Raw genomic sequence first — 19,898 nt, 5'->3', positions numbered from 1 at the left:
TGCATCGAGAGACTTTTTGTCGCGATCCAATTTAGAAAAACGGTCCATCCTCCGCAAACAATAGAGAATGAACAAAAACAAAGCGAAAAAAAATAAACAAGAGGATTTAAATGCAAACAAAATATATGTATGACAAATTACCTTCTCTCTCGTCGTGTAATGGATATTGTCAGCTCGAAATTGAATTAAATAAATGTAATCGTTTGTTATCTTATGGGCCGCATGATGCCGGTTTTTTTTTCTATCGTAGATTAATGTACGGAGATTAATAACGGTTCTGCTTAGTTGGTTAGCGCCATGACATTTTTTTTGTTGAAGTGATTTCTAAATTGTCATTAAGTAAATAATCATTGTTATTATTTTTTATTTAAAATTTGCATTGAAAAAATTTAAAAATAAATGATCATTTAATTTGAGAAACACGGTTTTTAATATAAAACATTTTTTTATTGAAATGGAAAATTCCTTTTAAGCTTCTTTTGGATCTTTTTCTCCAGATTTATTTTGATCCTTAGGCTCTTCTGAATTATTGTTCCTTGTTAAGATCACCAAATATCTACAAAATAAATTATAACGGTCAATTTGAAATGATCAGGGTTGGTAAAAATATCGATTAGATCACGAATTTTATAATTTTATTTGATCAGCTGGATTATATAAAATTAAAATTATTATTAAGATTAAAGATTAGAATTTTTAGGTTGTTTTTTTGTCTGATCATAAAGATCGCGATCTAAAGATTGCAGTAGGTTATGTTAGAACTGATCTGATTCAAGATATCAAATGTTTTGTTTACATTTTTTGGATCTTTTTTGATCTAATTGATAAGTTATATTAGATCTCAATAGATATCATCGAAAGATCTTAATGATCAAAGTAAAGATCAAATCAGCCATAACCTGCAAATCATACTTAGGCTTTTATCGAAAATAAAATATTGTAATTTTAGGTTATGTGTAATATGATCTTTAACTTCGATCTTCGAAAATATTAATTACACTGTGGAACAAAAAAAAAAAGTACCCTCCGGAGCAGTCCGTTTTAGGGCAGTCTTAAATCCTGTTAACAAATCTATATCGACCTTTTCCAAAAGTGCCTAGGTTTAGGAAGTTATGACCATTTGAAGTTTTTAAGGGTTTTCATGGACATTCTCCAAGGTAACTTCCATAACTTGCACTACAACTTCAAAATTTCTGCTACGAGAAGATTCAGCGGAAAATTTTACGCATATTTAAAAAAAAATTTTTTGATTTTGGTGAATTTTTAAGGGAGTTATGGTAGTTTAAAGTCAGAAAAATATGAATTTTTCCCAAAAAATTTAGATTTTTTGACTTTTGAGGTCTGATGCGCGGAATAAATTTAAAAATCATGTAGCTCATTTGAAAGGGCATAAAATTTACTACAATTTCAAAAAAACAACTAAGCGGTTTGGTTGATTTTTACGGATTTTATGATAGAAAAACGAATGAAAGGTCAGCAATTTTTTTCATCAAAAATGTACATTTTTTCAAATTTTGAGGTCAGATTCGTTGTTTAATGTACCAAGTGTTATATATCGTTGGAAAGGGCATAAAATTTGCAACATTTTAGAAAAATTCTCATTCAAGTTTGATAAATTTTTTTGGGAGTTAAGTCCAAAAATGTTCAATTTTTGACCAAAAATCGAGGTTTTTTGACATTTTTACCGAATATTACTTGTCTAACTGCCTGAATGTTGTATGTTTTTGAAAAATGGACAACATTTTCTATCTTATAGAAAAAATCCCAATGAGATTTGGTTGGTATTTTGGGATAATGTTGTACAAAAACGCGCAAAATTGGCTTAAAATGCCCCTATTTGCATGTAAAAGAGCAAAAAATACATTTAAAAGTTTAAAAATACGTTATATCAATTGAAAATGTAGATTTTAGGCTCATATACCTTGTTTTATCACGTTTTTGAACAAAAATTTCCCAAAATATCAACCTTATCTCATCGGGGGTTTGTAAATAGGATAGTAAATTCTATAAAATTTCCAAAAACATACAACATGTAGGTAGTTAGACAAGAAATTTTTAATGAAAATATCAAAAAACCTCGATTTTTGGTCAAAAATTGATCATTTTTGGACTTAACTCCCAAAAAAATTTATCAAACTTGAATGAGAATTTTTCTAAAATGTTGCAAATTTTATGCCCTTTCCAACGATATATAACACTTGGTACTTTAAACAACGAATCTGACCTCAAAATTTGAAAAAATGTACATTTTTGATGAAAAAAATTGCTGACCTTTCATTTATCATAAAATCCGTAAAAATCAACCAAACCGCTTAGTTGTTTTTTATGAAATTATAGTAAAATCAAATGAGCTACATGATTAGACCCCAAAAGTCAAAAAAATCTCAATTTTTTGGGAAAAATTCATATTTTTCTGACTTTAAACTACCATAACTCCCTTAAAAATTCACCAAAATCAAAAAATTTTTTTTTAAATATGCGTAAAATTTTCCTCTGAATCTTCTCGAAGCCGAAATTTTGAAGTTGTAGTGCAAGTTATGGAAGTTACCTTGGAGAATGTCCATGAAAACCCTTAAAAACTTCAAATGGTCATAACTTCCTAAACCTAGGCACTTTTGGAAAAGGTCGATATAGATTTGTTAACAGCTCGGGACCTACTTTAAGACTGCCCTAAAACGGACTGCTCCGGAGGGTACTTTTTTTTTTTGTTCCACAGTGTTATTTATTTTAATCAAATTATAAAAAAATATTTTTAGGTTATGTTCCATATGAGATTGAAATTTGATAATCAGATTATTTTCAAAATAATTTTAAATTTTTTGAAAACAAATTAGAACTACTTTATAGGTTAGATCAGACTTTAGTAAGTTAAAATAGTTTGAAAATCTCATATGAAAAAATTTATGTTGATCTTCACCGATCAGTTGATCAACGAAACTTACCCAAACACAAACAGCGCCCCCACAAGGAAAATTTCACTAAACAAAAAGAAAGCTCCTGGCATAAAATCCAAAGTTTTGTAATATATCAAGCTATAAACTGGCGTAAAAATAATAGAATCAATATTTTCCGTGACTCCCAGCACCGAATAAACTCTCCCAAGTTCATTCTTTTCCACGAGTTTCGATAACATGCTCTTTACCGCAATATATCTCGCTTGGAAGAAAATATCGATCGTTCCTGAGGTATAAATCATCAAATTTGTCTTCGAAAATGCCTGAAAAAAATTTAAACTCGCAATATATTTCATGAAAAATTTAAAAATTAAACTTACGAGAACTGGATTTCCGATTATTGTGCCAATCGTTGAGATAATTCCGAGCACTGGATCAGACATTTTCATCAATTTGGCGAAGAAAAGTGTGGAAATTCCCGTTCCGATGAGATTCACCGCTGTCAAGTACATGACAAAAATACTAAACTCAATGGTCCAGTTGAGCTGTTTTCGCGTAAAGAGGATTATAAGTCCTTCTTCACCGATTGTCGCGAAAAATAAAGTGTTACAAATGATTACAAAGATGAGCGTTTTACGGAAATTTCCTTCGCGAGGCTTTTTTAATACGGAAAAGGCGTCTATGATGTGAGATGGATCAAAGAAATCTTTGCAAAGCTCTTTAAGAGACAGAGATTTTTCGGATTTTTCACTTTTAGTATCTTCTGCCTTCACTTCCGGCAAACAAAATATTACAAAGAAAAATCCAATCGTTTGAATTGTCAAACATAACGAGAAAAGTTCAACGTAGTTCAGCATTTCAAAGAGAAATCCACTCAAAGGTGATGCAAAAATCCCTAAAAATGTGAAAAACATGCTATAAACGCCAATTCTGAAGGTTCTGTGCTCCTCCGTGGTTGTAACAGTCATGTAACTATGCACACCGATCATAAACAAAGTTTGCCCGCCAAAAATTGACGGAATGATTTTCCCGCCATAAATTACGTAATCAGCAGGAATGTGGTTCATGTAAATGGCTGACACGACATTTATCACAGAAGCGAGAATTTCCCCGATAAAAGGTACCAAAATAAAAGCTTTTCGGATGTCATGTTTGTCGCTCCAACTTCCCGCGAAAAGAACAATCAAAAGGATGAAAATAGTAGCAATTGGTGATCGAATCGCGTACATTTTCGATATCAACTTTTGACTTTCCTCTTCGGCTTCGCAAACTTTGTGAATCAGCACCAACTCTGACAATCCTTTGACATTGTGACCTTTAGCTTGAACATTTTCCAGCAAAAATCGCAACTCGTCAGTGGAATTTCCGCCATTTTGGAAGAGAAATTTGTCGTTTTCCAGCAAGACGCACATTTCTTTGTACGGAATGTTGTTCAAATTGTCGCAAATTTGCGGTTCAAGACGTAAATTGACACGACAAGCTTTCTCCAACTCGAACACAGACATTCCGATGATCAACAGGAAGCCGGAAAGGAAGAAGAAAAAGGCACAGGCTTCGATGCGGAGATGATTTCGGATCGCCCATAGCTCGGAAGTGTGTTTTTTGGCTCTTTGCACGACAGATAAAATCATCGTTGGATTTCTGGTAATGAACCTTTGCCTTATTTTATAATTTTACTTTATTTTTAACTTTTATTGTATTGACATCCTTTTAATTTAAAAATTATTATTTTGTCGTTGCAGTTCGTTAGATACAATTACGAAGGCCGATTCATTGACAACTCTCTTTGTTTATTCACTTGAAATATCTAAGATCAAGTTCATTAGTCTAAACAAACCATTTTTTGCTCATTTGTCCATTCAACTAAGCTAATGCACCGAAAAAATAACCTTGACACGTTTATTCGCTAATGACTGAAGTGCAAGTGATAAAAAATGTTGCAATTTTTTGATCAATTATGCGGAAGTGGACCGGCTTTTAAGGAAACTAATATTTGTATGCCCGCTCCGTTCGAGATCTAATACAGAACTGACTTTAAAAAATGTTTACAAACAGAAATAGACGCGAATCAGGTATGTACAATACAAAAACTTTACAATGATTGAACAAAAAAACTATTATTTGTTTGAGTTTCGATTTATCGCTCATTAAAATGCACGCGATCGCGAGGCTTTGTACAGCAGATGTCACATAAACAATTTTTATTGCTGAAAATTGCTAAAAAAAATGTTTAATTTTCTTTATTTTCAGATTCAGCTTGACGTTCATTGACTTTTTTGATCCAGTTTTTGAGATAATCGACGATTTCTTGTTGACCAAAGGTTTCGGCTTCGTCCAAGGGGGTGTTTCCCCATCGATCTCGAGGTGAATGAGGTACCTAAAATATTGAAAATTGTACTTTTTATTTAATTTTTTCTGTTAAAGTTGAAACTTACGCGACATTGCTCCAACAGGAAGCGAACGCAATCCATTTTTCCTTCCGCACTTGCCAAATGTAAAGCAGTTCTTCCATCGTAATCGGCCATTGTGACATCCATTCCACTCAACTTGTGTCTCATCAATGCTGTGATATCGCCACTTGCAGCTGAAAACAGTAAATTAACGATTGACAATCCTTTCGTCTCATATCGATGTCTTGTTGGATCCTTTTTAGTTGTGACATGCTTAAAATTATCATACCGATGAAAGTTAAAAACCTTGACCAACTCTTCGCACAATTGAACCCCACGAACGGTATTTCCAACTTGATCCAATGGCGGTGACCAACAAAACATTCCCATGACATTCGGAATCACGAGAATTATTCCGCCACAAACGCCAGATTTCGCTGGCAATCCAACTTTGAAGGCAAACTGCCCGGAATAGTCGTACATGCCGCACGAATGCATCAAGGAAAGGACATCGCGAACGACTTCGGGACGCAAAACTTTCTCCTCGGTGATGGGACAGACGCCTCCGTTGGCGAGAGTAGCGGCAATGACACTCATGCTTTCGCAAGTGGCTTCCATGGAGCAAACCTGAAGGATTTTTCGGAAGGAAACGATAGTTGGTAAGTTTTAAATCTGATTTAACGATGATTTTGGTAACGCGAATGAAGGCTTCTTATAAAAATCAATCAAACGGACTCACCTGGAAGTAGAAATCCATACATTCACGCAAATTGGCATTCTCTGGAAAACATTTGTGTTCCCGCATGTAGAATCCTAAGGCATAATTTCGGTCTGAGGCTTCCCTTTTAGCTAAGAAAACGGCGTTGTTGAATCCTAAATGAGCTCCTCCAGCCATTCTCTGTGAAAAAATCTCTTAGAAAAGACTTTTAAATGGAATGACCTTGAAACTTACACTGAAATAGTTCTGAGTATAGTCAAACTTTTCCGCCAAGCTCATTTCCGGATGTATCAAAGTATTCAAAAGAGCACAATTTAAAATCGATCCCGCATTGATCATCGGATTATGTGGTTTTTCTACAGTAAACTCGTTAATTAGCACCTCCATATTTAAATTGCAGTTCAATTGACTTACTATTGTAATCGAGTACTAATTCGTTATAATTCCTGCCACTTGGTTCTTGTCCAATATATTGATGCACCAAATCCGCTCCCAATTGCTCCAATGCAATCGCATACGTTAAAGGCTTACTGCAACTCTGAAGTGTGAAAGGAACATTTGAATCTCCAATCGAGAATCGTTGACCATCGACCGTACAAAGAGACAAGCCCCAACAATCCGGATCGACTCTCGAAAGTTGCATGTCACTTCCGATCTTTCCCTCTGTGTTACTTTTACACTTCCAGAACAGTCCTTCGACTACTTTTGTAAAGCCCTGAAAGTCAGGAATTGCCAATTGATGTCGGAAGGCACGAGATACAAGTACAATGTTAGGTTGAATGACACTAAAAAAATTTTTAATCGTCATAAAATCTCTAAAAAAATAACTCAAACTTACGCTTTAAAAGTCTTTCGATGCAAATTCTGCGTTTCTGGCGAACCTCCATCATAATTTACGTGTTTGTGAATTTCGTTCAAATTTTCCATCAATTGTGAAATACGAGGATCGTTTCTGCTGATTCCACAAGTTGCTAATGCTGCAAGGAATTTTCCCACAGACACGAGATCAGTTTTTTCATCCTTGAACATGTCGAAAAGCAAGTCTTCGTCACATCTTTGTTCCTCTTCTCGTTGACTCAGGAAACGCGTGATTAATTGAACACAAACATGTTTCTGACTATCGTTCAAAGGACGTTGTTCGACACTAATTTTACGAATTGCTCGTTTCAAGTTTTCACCAAGTTTTTCATTTTCTTGTTTCTCAATTTCGCGGTTTTTCGCGTTGTTTTGCAGGATTTTGTCGGAATTCATTGCGATTTTCACAGAAATTTACTTTGAAGTGAGACTTTTCTCGAAGTTGTGTCTCTTTTATACAAGAAAATTGCAAAAAAATGGTACCAGGTGCCGATTTTGCACAACAAGTGGAAAATTTTTAGAACTTCTAATCCAAAAACATTTCGAGGATATCAAAAATCTCTTTTATCTCATATGAATTGACTTGAAATCCTTCGACATCTCCATTTATTTTCCTTTTTAGTGGTCCTAATGAGCGATAACGCTAATCGGCTCATATGTTTGACCAGTAATTAGCGCGAAATGTGACAAATTTATAAGTAATGATGATTCAATTTTAAGAAATTTATCGAGAATTATAGAATATGTGACGCCTTTTCCTCGTATTTGATATTTTGAACATTTAATTAAAAAAAATTTCATTAAAATTATTTAAAAATCACTCTTGTTTACGATTGTTTTGGCTGACCAATTAAGAAATTCGCGAAAAAACGTAAAAAATCACATTTTTAAAACAAGAAATTTGCAGTTAATGTAAATTTGTTGAGTAAATTTCACGTAAAGTGATTCATCTTTAATTGCAAAACTGTTTTTAAAATGAATTTTGCATCAAAAATGAAATTTCTAATAAATTTTTATCATTTTTTGATTAGAAATCTAGTTAAAACTACCAAAACCGATATTTTATTCAACTTTTCTTTACAAAATTCGTTCTTGTACAAGTTTTACAAGCAAGTCTGCCAGAATTTGAATGTTTAATTTTTGATAAGGAAACGAGAATCCTCTCTTTTTTCGTACGAATGACACAGTAACACACAGAAAATTGTAAACAAAATCACGCCAACATGAAAGGATGAATTAAAAATTCTCTTTTTCTTCTCTTATCTCGAGAGAGAGGCGCGCGCACCTATTCCAACAGTTTGCCAAAAATAATATATAAAAAGTTGACTGAGACCGAAATTTTAGTTAGTGTCTATCCTTGATTCCACTCGCACAGAACAAAAAAATAAATAAATAAAAAAAATTGTCAATTAATTTAAGAAAAGCAATTTCAAGTAAAATTTAAGGAACTGTCAATTTGTTAAAAAAAAATGTTAAATAAATCATCACTCCGTTATTTGCTGGCGACAGGAAATAAAAAATCCAGCAAAAAATTGTCGTCAGTGAAAAATTTCTCCTCACTTTTGATGACAAATGAAAATACGACAAATAGTGCTTTGGACCTGGCAACTCCATCGACATCCACGGGCAGTAATCGCGGGGTATCGACCCGAAGTGCCAGTGCTCCAACAACGCCATTCAAGTCAGCAATTGTCAAAAGACAGTTTCACGAAACGAATTTCCAGGTAAGAAATTTCCTCGTAGTAAAAAGGGGTCAAGGAACTTTTTTTTTACTGAAAATCGATAAAAAATGCATTTCGTGAAAAAGTGAAAGGAAAATATTTTTAAAAAAATTGTGAAATATTTCCATCAATGAATCAAGGTCGATTTGGTGTCTCCCAATTGTCTGTTCGTTATCCTTTTCTCCAGTACAAATATCCTGTAGTAAAATTTCGTACGAGAAAATGAGAGAAAATCTCTCGAATTGAAATGATGTGTCGTCGTACAATCAGATGATTTTCAATTTTCCCGCTAAAAAAGTGTCTGTTATCCCGTAGGAAGAGCAGAAAAAGTCCAAAATTGCCATCAAGCGACACAAAAAAGGTGGCAGAGTGACAATTAAACGGTCGCGCAGCATAATTTCCGTTAATATGATCAACAGTCCCGTTGTTTTGACAAGTTCATTACCGGTAATTTTTTTGAAGAGTGCTATTTTTGTGTGATTTTTATTAACAAAATGTAGAATACTAAAATATTAAGAAAAATTGCAATGAAGTTAATGCAACCGTGAAGGATGGACATTTATCTTGTTTTTATGTTGTTGCCAGCGGTAAACAGCAAGACTAAAAATAAAATTTGAGGAATTTATGAGATTTGTTGTGATAATTAGTGCATTTTATGCACTTTTTGGCAAGAATTTTGTTTGAAGAATAAAACATCGCGTGTTGTCTGGATCTGATGACAGGCGTCTAGACTTCCGTTGAGTCATTTAACCAAAAATTTTGCTGAATCGTATTTTTGATGCCTTTTTTTTGATCAGATAAAATTATTTTTTGTATAAATTTTTATATTGATAAAAATTTTTGAGAGAAAAAAATTTTAAATGCAAAATAATTTTGATGCGGATAACGAAAAAAAAAAATGTAAAAATAATTTAATTTTAATTTAAGAAATTTAGCTGATTTTTTTAACTATTTTTGGAATTTTATTTTTTTTTATTCGTTTAAAAAATTAATCCATTTAAATTTAATTTAATTTTTAATTTAATTTATTTTAAAATAATTTTGAATTTTCATTCGATTTTACCTAATTTTATAATTTTAATTTAAAAATTACTTACATTTTTTAAAATTTTGAATTATTTTTTTGAATTTATTGAAAAAATAAATTTAATTAATTGAATTTTTAATTTAATTTTTTATTAAATTTATTTATTTTTTTATTTATTTAAAAAAAATATTTATTTATTTTATAATTTATTTTTTCAGTATTTTTTTAGTAAATATATTTTTAAAAGAATTTATAATTTAGATATTTTTAAAAATTTTCATGATTTTTAATGAAATTCAAAATTTTTTTACTAGCTTTTGGAATTTTAATAAGGCAAAAAATTCTTTAAAACTTTAATTTTTTTTAAATAATAATAAAAAATAATTTTAAATGAAAAAAAAGAAAGTTTTAATAAATTAATTGAAATTTTTGCATTAAACTCCTCGTCATCAATGACTAATCAATGCATCCACTAACAACAAGTAACCATGCAAGTACCCACTCTCTCCCTGCATACGTCGCCCGTCACGTATTTTTATTTATTTAAATTGCGATAAAGATTCTCCTACAATGAAAAACGAAGGTGAAAATTAATTAAATTATTATAAATTGATTATCATCCACTTAACATGCGTTTTTTATTGCTGCTATTTTTTGCTGCTTGAACAATTAATTACGTAACGCCAGATCTTCTAATAAGTTGCTAACACCGGTTGATTATCGGTTGATTTTTTTACGGCCCCGAATAATTTTTCTTGCTTTTTTTTGTTTTTCAGCCATTTCCTGCGTTACCGAGTCTTGGACCCAATTATTCGAGGAGTATTCAAAAGGTTTTCTTTGATGTCGACACCATCGAGCTAGAAAGGTGAGTTTTATTTTTTTAAAAGAGATTTTTGATGAAAATTTGTGAGTAAAAATGATGCAAGAATTTTTGAAAGTTGATAATGATTTCGAGTGATGAATGACCATGACAATGACAGTTAAAGTTATTGATGACATGTGATTCGGGTGTTGATGGCAATAAAAATGCGAAGAATGAAAAAATCTAGTTAAGATGAGATTTGATAATGGGAACTTAAATTTTGGAATATTTTTAGAAAATTTTTATTTTTTTTTTGATTTTTTAAAGAATCTTTGATAATTTTTTAAAATTCAGTTTAATTAATTTATTTAATTAATTAATTAATTAATTAAAAAAAAAATTAAATTAATTAAAAATTAAATAAATTATTAAAAATATTTTTTTTAAATAAAAAAAATTATTATTAATTAATTAAATAAATTATTTTTAAAATACTATAATAAATTAATTAAATTTATAAAAATAAATTTCCATTCATTAAAATTATTTTAAAATAATTAAAATTTTTTGTCAATTTTTTTTTTCAAATAAAATGAAATTTAAAATAATTTAATTCAATAAATTCATTAAAAATATCATTTTTTTGCCAAAATACGTTTGAAAAATTTCCATAAATTTTTTTCCGTTAATTAATTAATTTTTCTGCGAAGTTATGGTTAATGAGTCAACAATTACATAAAAAAACCCGATTTGATGACGTTTTGTGGGCACGAGTAATCTTTATTAGTGACTCGCTAAGCAAACTCGTGCCTTTTCTAAGATCTTGTTGATCAACATCAACTTTGTGTCTACAATCAAGACAAAAAAAAAGTTTATTTTTTTAGTGTAAATTTTTCGTGTAAACAATTTTATTGCCAAATTTTAATGTTATTTTAATATTAATAATTTTTTAATTACTTTTTTTCTGCTTTTTGAATGTAAAATTAAAAGATAAGGCCACGAAAAAAAAACTCGTTTTTGCACCCAAAAGGGATTTTTATTGTTTCGAATACGTTTTACGTGGGAATTGAATTTGAAATTTTAACGGAAAATAAATTTTCTAATAAAAACACCCACAGAACAGCGGATCGAGAATATTCCCCGTTAGATTAGATTTCAATAAAAATAATTAATTTTTATTGTGCGATCACTTCATCTCAGAATTTATGTCAGCAATGATAATGTTGATAATAAAATGAACAAATAACTTCCAAAAAATTTAATGGATGGACGCTTTTTTTTTTGCTATTTATAGACTTTTTAATGTTTTTCGTGTGTGTTCTCGTGTTAAAGGCTCGCATAACAACAAGATGACTTTTTTTCTGGGGAATTGTGATTAATCTCAAAGGAAATAAGGAGGTGTGGCATTTTATTATCAGATTTTTTTGAAGTACCAGGCGTCTCCATTATTAATATTTTTTGTTAAATTTCAGTTAATTTAAAATTTTTTCAGAATTTTTAAAATTTTCGCCATTCAAAAGTAAAAAATATTTGATTTAAATTTACTCTCAAAGGCTTTATCTTTTATTTTCAATTAATTAGCATTTTTTTTAATCAAAAAAAAAAAAAAAAATTAAAATATTTAAATAATAAAATATTAAAAAAAAAATTAAAAATATTTAAATACCTAACAAATTATTTGAAAAAAATTTAAAATATTTTAAAGGTCAAAAATTTAAATTTAAAATTTTTCGCTTTCATTATTTATTTCATTCGGAGAATTTGAATACATAAAATTTAATTCTTCATGGGCAAATTTTTCAACAAAGAGAAATTTGGTAATTTTTTTTATTGAAAAATTAAATGAATATTTTTCATTAAATGCTTAAAAATTGATAATTTTCTAATGTTTTTCTAAATATAGGTATTTATTTTTTAAAAATATTTTTTTAAATTTTCTTAAATTTTTTAAATAAAATAAATAAAAAAAAAATTAATAAAAATTTAAAAAATTAATTTACTTTTTGTCCATTACTGAAACTTTTTCATTAATTAATTAATTAATTTACGCTTTTTGTAATTTAAAAAAAATGTTCATGTAATTACGACTAAAAATTAATAAACTTAAAACAGTGAAACTCAATTTACACTTTTTTTTTACAAAAAATACGCAAAAAATCCGTCAAAATAATAACAACAACATGCAACGTCATCAAAATCGTCATCTTTTTGTAACGAATTGTCACCAATTTTTCTCAAATATTTACATGCAAAATCTCTTATGAGATAATTTTAGACCAGATTCTAATCAAATTACGACAAAACTGCACTCATAATTAATTAAATAAACTTGGCAACGTTGTATTTACATCGCTGAATTTGTAAATTTATGACGTTTCTGTTATTTTTTATTTGGGCTCATTGGACAAAATATTTGCACAAACTCACATAAACAATATTTTCCCCCTATTTTGATGTTATTGAACTTGTGTTGACCATCATTTTCGTCATCAGCGTCATTTTTACTTGATTTCCTTCATGTTTTTTTGCGTAATCGTTTAAAAAATCAATTAACGTTATCTAAAAATGTCTAGAAAAGTGTAACGAGTGGCGTGATCTTTTTTTATTATTTTGTAAAAAAAATATTAGCAACTTTTTATTTTTTTCATCAAAATATTTTTATTAAAAAATAGATTTGGAGGCAGTGATTAGACACACCCACAAAGTTATTTTTTTAGGACGAAGAATCTTTTTTTATAGATTTTTTTTGCGGTAAATAAAAGAAATTGTGAAAAATATTGACAGATTTGGTTATCACAGATCTTGGTGATCATTAAATTTTTGCGGGTAAACAATTTTTTTTTGTTTTGATTTTTTGACATTTTTTTGAAAATTAAATAACGAAATAAAAAATTATTTATTTTTGAAATTTTATAGAAAAATATAAAATTCTAAATTTAATTAATAAAAAAAGTTAAGAAAAATTAAAAAAAAATAATTTTTAATTAAAAAAATATTAAAAAAAAAATATATTTTTTTAAATGACAGAATTTCAACTAATTTTTTTTTAGAAGAAATTTAAAATTTTTTTTCTCAAAAATTTTGATAAACAACTTTTATCACAAACACGCGTCGTCATCAATTTATTTTCCCTCACACAAGCTATATATAGCTCCAAAAATTCATCATCATCGCGATCTTAATAACGCTAACTTTTTATCCAAATATTTGAGACCGATCAACTTTATTATCAGTCGCACACCTAACGATGTGTACGTGTGACGTCGCGTTTCGCATTAATTCACAGGCGATTTTTTGGCAGGTGCGAACCCGCAAACATATAAAAGGCTGAGCTTTAACGTGAACCAGCTCACTTCTAAACTAGTGATCACTCAAATTGGTGTCTTCAGAGTTTAAAAGAAAAGAGAAAAAACATAAAACTTGCCATTAAAAGACATTTTTTGTCATAAAAAAAAGATTTAAAGCCATTAAAAAATTAATTTTGTGTCAAAAATTTGAAGAAAAAAATAAAATAAATCAAGAAATGGGCGTTGAGATAATCGAAAAAATGATGGAAAACAATCAACTTGAGGAAGAAAGTGAGAAAAATGTGCCCGAAAAACATGAGAAAGAGGAAAAGGAAGGCGAAAAGCCCTTCAGACGTGAGAGCAGCATTGAAAAGGCAGCAAAAGATGCCATCGATATGCGATTAAATGATGGACAGAAACACGTGTTTGTGCAATTGTTAACGAGATTCCTCAGGTACTGCTGAACAAAAGAGTTTTTTTTCGTGACTTTAACGGTCATTGTCAATTTTTTGAAACTTGACGAAAAAAAAAATGTGTGAAGTGTGAAAAACGCAAATATTTCTCTCTGTTTCTTCTATTCTTCTTTCATTTCGTTCGTTCAAAAAAAAAAATCATCGTAGCCAATCACCATCATCAATAAATTATCGGACATATACCACAGATTATATTTTGCCACCGTGAGTAATTTTAACCGAAAATTTTCCCTGATTTTTTTTTTTTGGAGTTAGTTGAGCTTTTGTTTGATTTTTTTTCTTGAGTAGTAGAAATTGGCACGATTTTCTCCAATTTTTCGTTTTGTTTCATTTTTCACCATTTTTTTTTAAAGTCTTCGATCTTCCCAAAAATTCTTTTAAAATTATTTTTTCTTAAACAGTCAACGTGATGGTGAGCAACGCAGTGCAGAAGATCTCCTCTTCGACATGTTCAAAGATGAAAAGACCGACTTGGTGGCAGTAGGAAAATTCCTCGCTGCCTTACGTACTTGCGGTATCCGAAGAAATGACCCGCGTATCAATGAGCTCATCGAAAACTTGAAAAAAGTTCACAAAACTGCTGGATATGAAGGCGGTTCACCAGAAACCCAGAACTTGAATCGAGAAACTTTTAAATCGTAAGTTTGAAATTTTTTTCTTTTCAAGAAATTCAAAATTTTTGAGTTTTCAGGGTCATTCAACCGAACATTGTCTTGGTTGCTCGTGCGTTCCGACATCAATTGGTCATTCCCGATTTCCTCGGGTTCACAAAGGACATTGAAGAGCTCTTCTGGAAGTGCAAGAGTAACACAGACGGAAAGGTAGCCAGTTATATTCCGCAATTAGCGCGCGTCAATCCCGATTATTGGGGTTTGTCGCTTTGTACGGTCGATGGTCAACGATTTTCGATTGGCGACTCGAATATTCCGTTCACACTTCAGAGCTGCAGTAAGCCTTTAACGTATGCGATTGCATTGGAGCAATTGGGAGCGGATTTGGTGCATCAATATATTGGACAGGAACCCAGTGGCAGGAACTTTAATGAACTTGTGTTGGATTATAACAGTAAAAAAGCTCAAATATTTGTTTGAAGATCAATTTTTAAAGTTTTCTTTTGAATTTTTTAGAGAAACCACATAATCCCATGATCAATGCGGGATCGATTTTGACATGTTCTCTTTTAAAGACGTTGGTTCATCCGGAAATGGGTCTCGCTGAGAAGTTTGATTACACTCAAAACTACTTTAGAGTAAGTTTTTACGAGTTTTCACACTTTTCTTGTAATAAAATAACATTTTTTCAACAGCGCATGGCTGGCGGAGCTCCTCTCGGCTTCAATAATGCCGTTTTCTTGTCCGAACGTGAAGCTGCAGATCGAAATTATGCTCTTGGCTTCTACATGCGTGAACATAAATGCTTCCCCGAAAAGGCAAACTTGCGTGAATGTATGGATTTCTACTTCCAGGTGAGTCCGTTTGATTTATTTTTATAAGAAGCCTTCATTCGCGTTACCAAAATCATCGTTAAATCAGATTTAAAACTTACCAACTATCGTTTCCTTCCGAAAAATCCTTCAGGTTTGCTCCATGGAAGCCACTTGCGAAAGCATGAGTGTCATTGCCGCTACTCTCGCCAACGGAGGCGTCTGTCCCATCACCGAGGAGAAAGTTTTGCGTCCCGAAGTCGTTCGCGATGTCCTTTCCTTGATGCATTCGTGCGGCATGTACGACTATTCCGGGCAGTTTGCCTTCAAAGTTGGATTGCCAGCGAAATCTGGCGTTTGTGGCGGAATAATTCTCGTGATTCCGAATGTCATGGGAATGTTTTGTTGGTCGCCGCCATTAGACCCGATCGGAAATACCGTTCGTGGTGTGCAACTTTGCGAGGAACTTGTAAAGGTCTTCAACTTCCATCGTTACGACAACTTGAAACACGCAACGAACAAAAAGGATCCACGTCGTCACAGATACGAAACAAAAGGCTTGTCGATCGTTAATTTACTCTTCTCCGCTGCAAGTGGCGATGTCACGGCATTACGAAGACACAAATTAAGCGGCATGGATGTCACAATGGCCGATTATGATGGAAGAACTGCGTTGCATTTGGCATGTGCGGAAGGCAACAAAGATTGCGCGCAATTCCTATTGGAGCAATGTGGCGTAAGTTTCGATTTTTTTTCATCAAAATTCAACAAGACTTTAAATTTCTTGCATTTTAGGTCCCCCATTCACCTCGTGATCGTTGGGGTAACACCCCCTTGGATGAAGCCGAAACCTTCGGACACACCGAAGTCATCGAATATCTCAACGAATGGATCAAAAAAGACGCCGAACGGAAAGCGGAAGCTGAAAACAAAGAAAACACCGAAAAAGCTGACGTAATGATTGAAAATATTTAATCTTTCGTCGCTCAAACAAACAAATTTCTGGACTGAAAAATTTTCTTTTTTTTTTGTATTTTCTCTCGTTTCATGCTTTCATGAACGGCTGATCTAAAATAAAAAAAAAATTAATCTTAACAGGACTTTATAGGTGATAAGAAAGAAGCTGCCGGCTATGATCGGAGTGTCAAGTCAAGTCCACCGTTGACAGGAAGTGATGATTATATGAACTAAGTCACTTCCTGTAAAAAAAAAAGTGTGTTAGTGTGTGAAAGCTTCTGAATTAGAGACAAATTCCTTACTAAAAAAAAATTAAGTTTAGCCTAAAAATCATAAAATGATGATAATAATTAACTTTTAAGTGTGTATTCCTAAAATAAATTGAACAAATAACGGTTTGATGACTCTCAGTAACTTATGACAATAATAATAATTTAAAAGTGAATGAGAACTTAATAACTCTTTATTGTGGAAAGCTGTGCTTTTTATGAGCTTTTAGTAATATTTTAATTGATAAGTTTAGTTGGTAGCTTTTAGTTTCGTAGTTTAAAAATATTTTATTTTTATAAAATAAATAAATTATCAAATCTACGCTTTGAAAAAGCACAAATATAAACATTGTTGCCAGATATTCTATTTAAAAATTTTATTCATAAGTTAAATATATCAAATAATAAATATAAATATAATTAATGATGAAAAATAAAAAATGTGTTATAAAAAATGAAAACTATATCAAGAAAAATAAAAATTTATTGCAAAGTTCAAATTTTTTTTTTACATAATGGAACAATTCTTCAGAACTTGAAAAACTAATGAGACTTAAACTTTTAGTCAAAAGAATATTTTGACTTAAGCTTAAGTTGAAAAAACTTAAAATAGGTAAAGACATTTGTTTTTTTTTTATTTTTTTTAAATAGGTATTATTATTTTTTAACGTAAAAAAATTGATAAATTATTTAAATTTAGTTAAAATTTAGTGATTTTTACTCAAACTTAAGTCTTAAGTCCAATAGTTTTGACTTTTCTCCAATTTTTAGAATAAAATTGTTAGAATCCAGGGTCGAAAAAACTTTTGACTTAAACTTAGAAAACATAAAAGACTTAAAAGGCTTAATCTGTGTCTTAAGTAAAATTTAAAAAATGCAGGGCTGAAAAACTTATTAAGTCAAAAAAGTGATAAATTAATTTTAGTTAATTTAGTGATTTTTACTCAAACTTAAGTCACAAAAGTTTGACTTAAGTTTTTTTAAAAAAATTTTTTTGACTTAAACTTTTAGGTAAAAGGCAAATTTTTCAAAAAATGTTAAAAAAAGGGCTGAATTTTTTTCAAAAATTTGTCAAAATCAAAAACATTTGACTTTTGACTTAATTCAAATTTTACTTTAACTCAAATTGACTAAGTCAAAAGTCAAAATATTTATTTGACTAAGGCTTAAGTTAAAGGTTTTATATAAATTTGGTTAAATTTTTAATTTTTTTTTAAGTCAGCAGCCCTTAAAAAATGTTTTGACCAGGACAAAAAATTTTTAAATTTCAAAAAAGTCGAAAAAACTTTTAAGTCAAAGGTCGAAACAGTTCTACTTTTGACTTAAGCTTAAGTAAAAGTCATTTCAATTTGGCTTAAGTCTATTCAGTTGACTTATTCAGAAAATTTTTCAATATATTTTTTCAAAAAAATGATTTTTTTTCAAAAATTTGATCAAAAATTCTCAAAAAGTCAAAAGGTTATTGACTTTTTACTTATTCTTCAGCTTAAGCTTTAGTAAAAAGTCTATCCCTTAACGTGGCCAAATTTTTTACGATTTTTTGCGCGTTTTGGAGTTTCTCTTAAATTTCAAAGACCAAAATTCAAAAATATTTTTTTGTTGAAAAGCTTTTTACTTATTCTTCAGTTTTTACAAATTTTGAAATGTCCTCCTCTGTCACGTAAAGTCTATTAAGTCAAAATATTTTTTTTTTCTTTTCAAGTCAAAGATTAAGCCTTATAAAGTCAAAAGTAAAAGTCGAAAGTTTTTTCGACCCTGGTTTTGACTTAAGCTCAAGTTCAAGAATAAGTCAAAAAATATTTATTTGAGTTTTTGAAGATTTTTGACCTAATTTGAGAAAAAAAAATTAATTTAAAAAAAAAATGAAAATTTGTCGAATTAAATTGTCGAAGCTTAAGTCAAAAATCAGAAATCCTAGCCCTGAAAGTTCAACTTTTCATATTGATGTTCACTTTCCTCTTCATTGTTGTCAACACCATTTGTCTGGACCTCATTTTGTGTTTCATGACTGATTGACTTTTTCTGCTTGTTTCTAATATATAAAAATCCAAATAATAACAAGGAAACGGTCACAATTGCAATTACGATGCCTGGAACCGCATATAAAACTATTAAGCTTGTACAATTCGGTTTCTCAGCCAAGTAGGTCTCTCTTAATTTTTGCCAAACGTGATTTTCAAGAAGACATCCCTCCGATTGTGTCAAATCGTAAGAAATATTTTCCGCTTTCAAATGGTGAATTATTGTCGTTTGACGCTCACACAGAAAAATGTTGCCAGAAACACCCAAAATCCTTAAATACTGAAAATTTTGAACAATTTCTTCTACATCGATGTCAAATAAAATGTTTGATTTCACGTCAATGGTTACCGAATTCCTTGTAAAATTCAAAAAATCAACGTTGGTTAAATAATTGTGGTCTAACGATATGAACTCAATTTTTTCATTGTTTTCAAATTGAGATTTGTCAAGTTCGGTGAGATCGTTAAAACTGATGGCAATTGCTACTAAGTTTTTATTTCCGTGGAAAACTTTCAAAGGAAGCGATTTTATGTTGTTTTGAGATAATTGAAGTGAAGTCATCAAAGTGCACTCTTCAAAGGCATTTTCTTCGATAATTGAGATTTTGCTCGTTTCTGCTTTGTAATATTTGATATTTGAAAATGTTTCGCAGATTTTGCTTGTGAGCACTTTTACTACTGAGAGATAAAACTGGAAATTTTCGACTAATTTCGGTTCGGTACCGGTTGTTATAATTTCAAAGTTTTTGTCATCGGCTGTTGTTTCAATGCCAGTTAAGACGCATGAAGTGGCTGATTTTGGTTCTGAGCATTCGTAGCTTTTAATTGCACTTGATTTGGTGACTAAGAATAAAAAAATGATTAATTTTAGAGTAAATGAAATTATTTCCATCTTTGCTGACTTGACTTTAATGACTGATGCAATGAAAATTGATCGTTTATTTATAAGTGCAATAATTTTCTGATAAGACATTGACATCCGGAGATTTTTTCCTACAATTATTCATAGTTAAAGATGATTCAAAGAGTTACATTAAAAAAAGAAATTTTCCAGAAATTTT

General features: G+C 30.5%; 3 protein-coding genes across 6 annotated transcripts; 1 reads left to right on the top strand and 2 right to left on the bottom strand.

The window, feature by feature from the left end:
- Positions 1 to 468: 468 nt before the first annotated feature.
- LOC134828866 (lysosomal proton-coupled steroid conjugate and bile acid symporter SLC46A3-like) lies at positions 469 to 4,525 on the bottom strand. The gene is made up of 3 exons (XM_063841854.1): positions 3,275 to 4,525; positions 2,943 to 3,217; positions 469 to 556 (listed from the first exon to the last, which is right to left on the bottom strand). Exons 1-3 carry the CDS (start codon positions 4,523 to 4,525, stop codon positions 469 to 471), a joined length of 1,614 nt encoding a protein of 537 aa, XP_063697924.1.
- On the bottom strand, positions 4,450 to 7,264 carry LOC134828349 (glutaminase kidney isoform, mitochondrial-like). The gene is made up of 6 exons (XM_063841291.1): positions 6,841 to 7,264; positions 6,417 to 6,787; positions 6,237 to 6,358; positions 6,024 to 6,182; positions 5,330 to 5,911; positions 4,450 to 5,271 (listed from the first exon to the last, which is right to left on the bottom strand). Exons 1-6 carry the CDS (start codon positions 7,251 to 7,253, stop codon positions 5,125 to 5,127), a joined length of 1,794 nt encoding a protein of 597 aa, XP_063697361.1. The 5' UTR covers positions 7,254 to 7,264; the 3' UTR covers positions 4,450 to 5,124.
- A 977-nt stretch (positions 7,265 to 8,241) lies between these two features.
- On the top strand, positions 8,242 to 17,169 carry LOC134828347 (glutaminase liver isoform, mitochondrial). 4 transcript variants are annotated; one of them, XM_063841287.1, is made up of 11 exons: positions 8,242 to 8,581; positions 8,894 to 9,025; positions 10,382 to 10,470; positions 14,315 to 14,371; positions 14,569 to 14,805; positions 14,859 to 15,232; positions 15,295 to 15,416; positions 15,474 to 15,632; positions 15,745 to 16,326; positions 16,386 to 16,544; positions 16,689 to 17,169. In XM_063841287.1, exons 1-11 carry the CDS (start codon positions 8,327 to 8,329, stop codon positions 16,779 to 16,781), a joined length of 2,259 nt encoding a protein of 752 aa, XP_063697357.1. In that variant the 5' UTR covers positions 8,242 to 8,326; the 3' UTR covers positions 16,782 to 17,169. The 4 variants fall into 4 exon arrangements, with proteins under 4 accessions (XP_063697357.1, XP_063697359.1, XP_063697358.1 ...); XM_063841289.1 differs by lacking the exon at positions 8,894 to 9,025; XM_063841288.1 differs by lacking the exon at positions 14,315 to 14,371.
- The last annotated feature ends 2,729 nt before the right edge of the window (positions 17,170 to 19,898 follow it).

This window comes from Culicoides brevitarsis, chromosome 2, assembly GCF_036172545.1.
Source record: "Culicoides brevitarsis isolate CSIRO-B50_1 chromosome 2, AGI_CSIRO_Cbre_v1, whole genome shotgun sequence".
Classification (NCBI taxonomy): Eukaryota; Metazoa; Arthropoda; class Insecta; order Diptera; family Ceratopogonidae; genus Culicoides; species Culicoides brevitarsis.
This window is presented reverse-complemented; position numbering and strand designations above follow the sequence as displayed.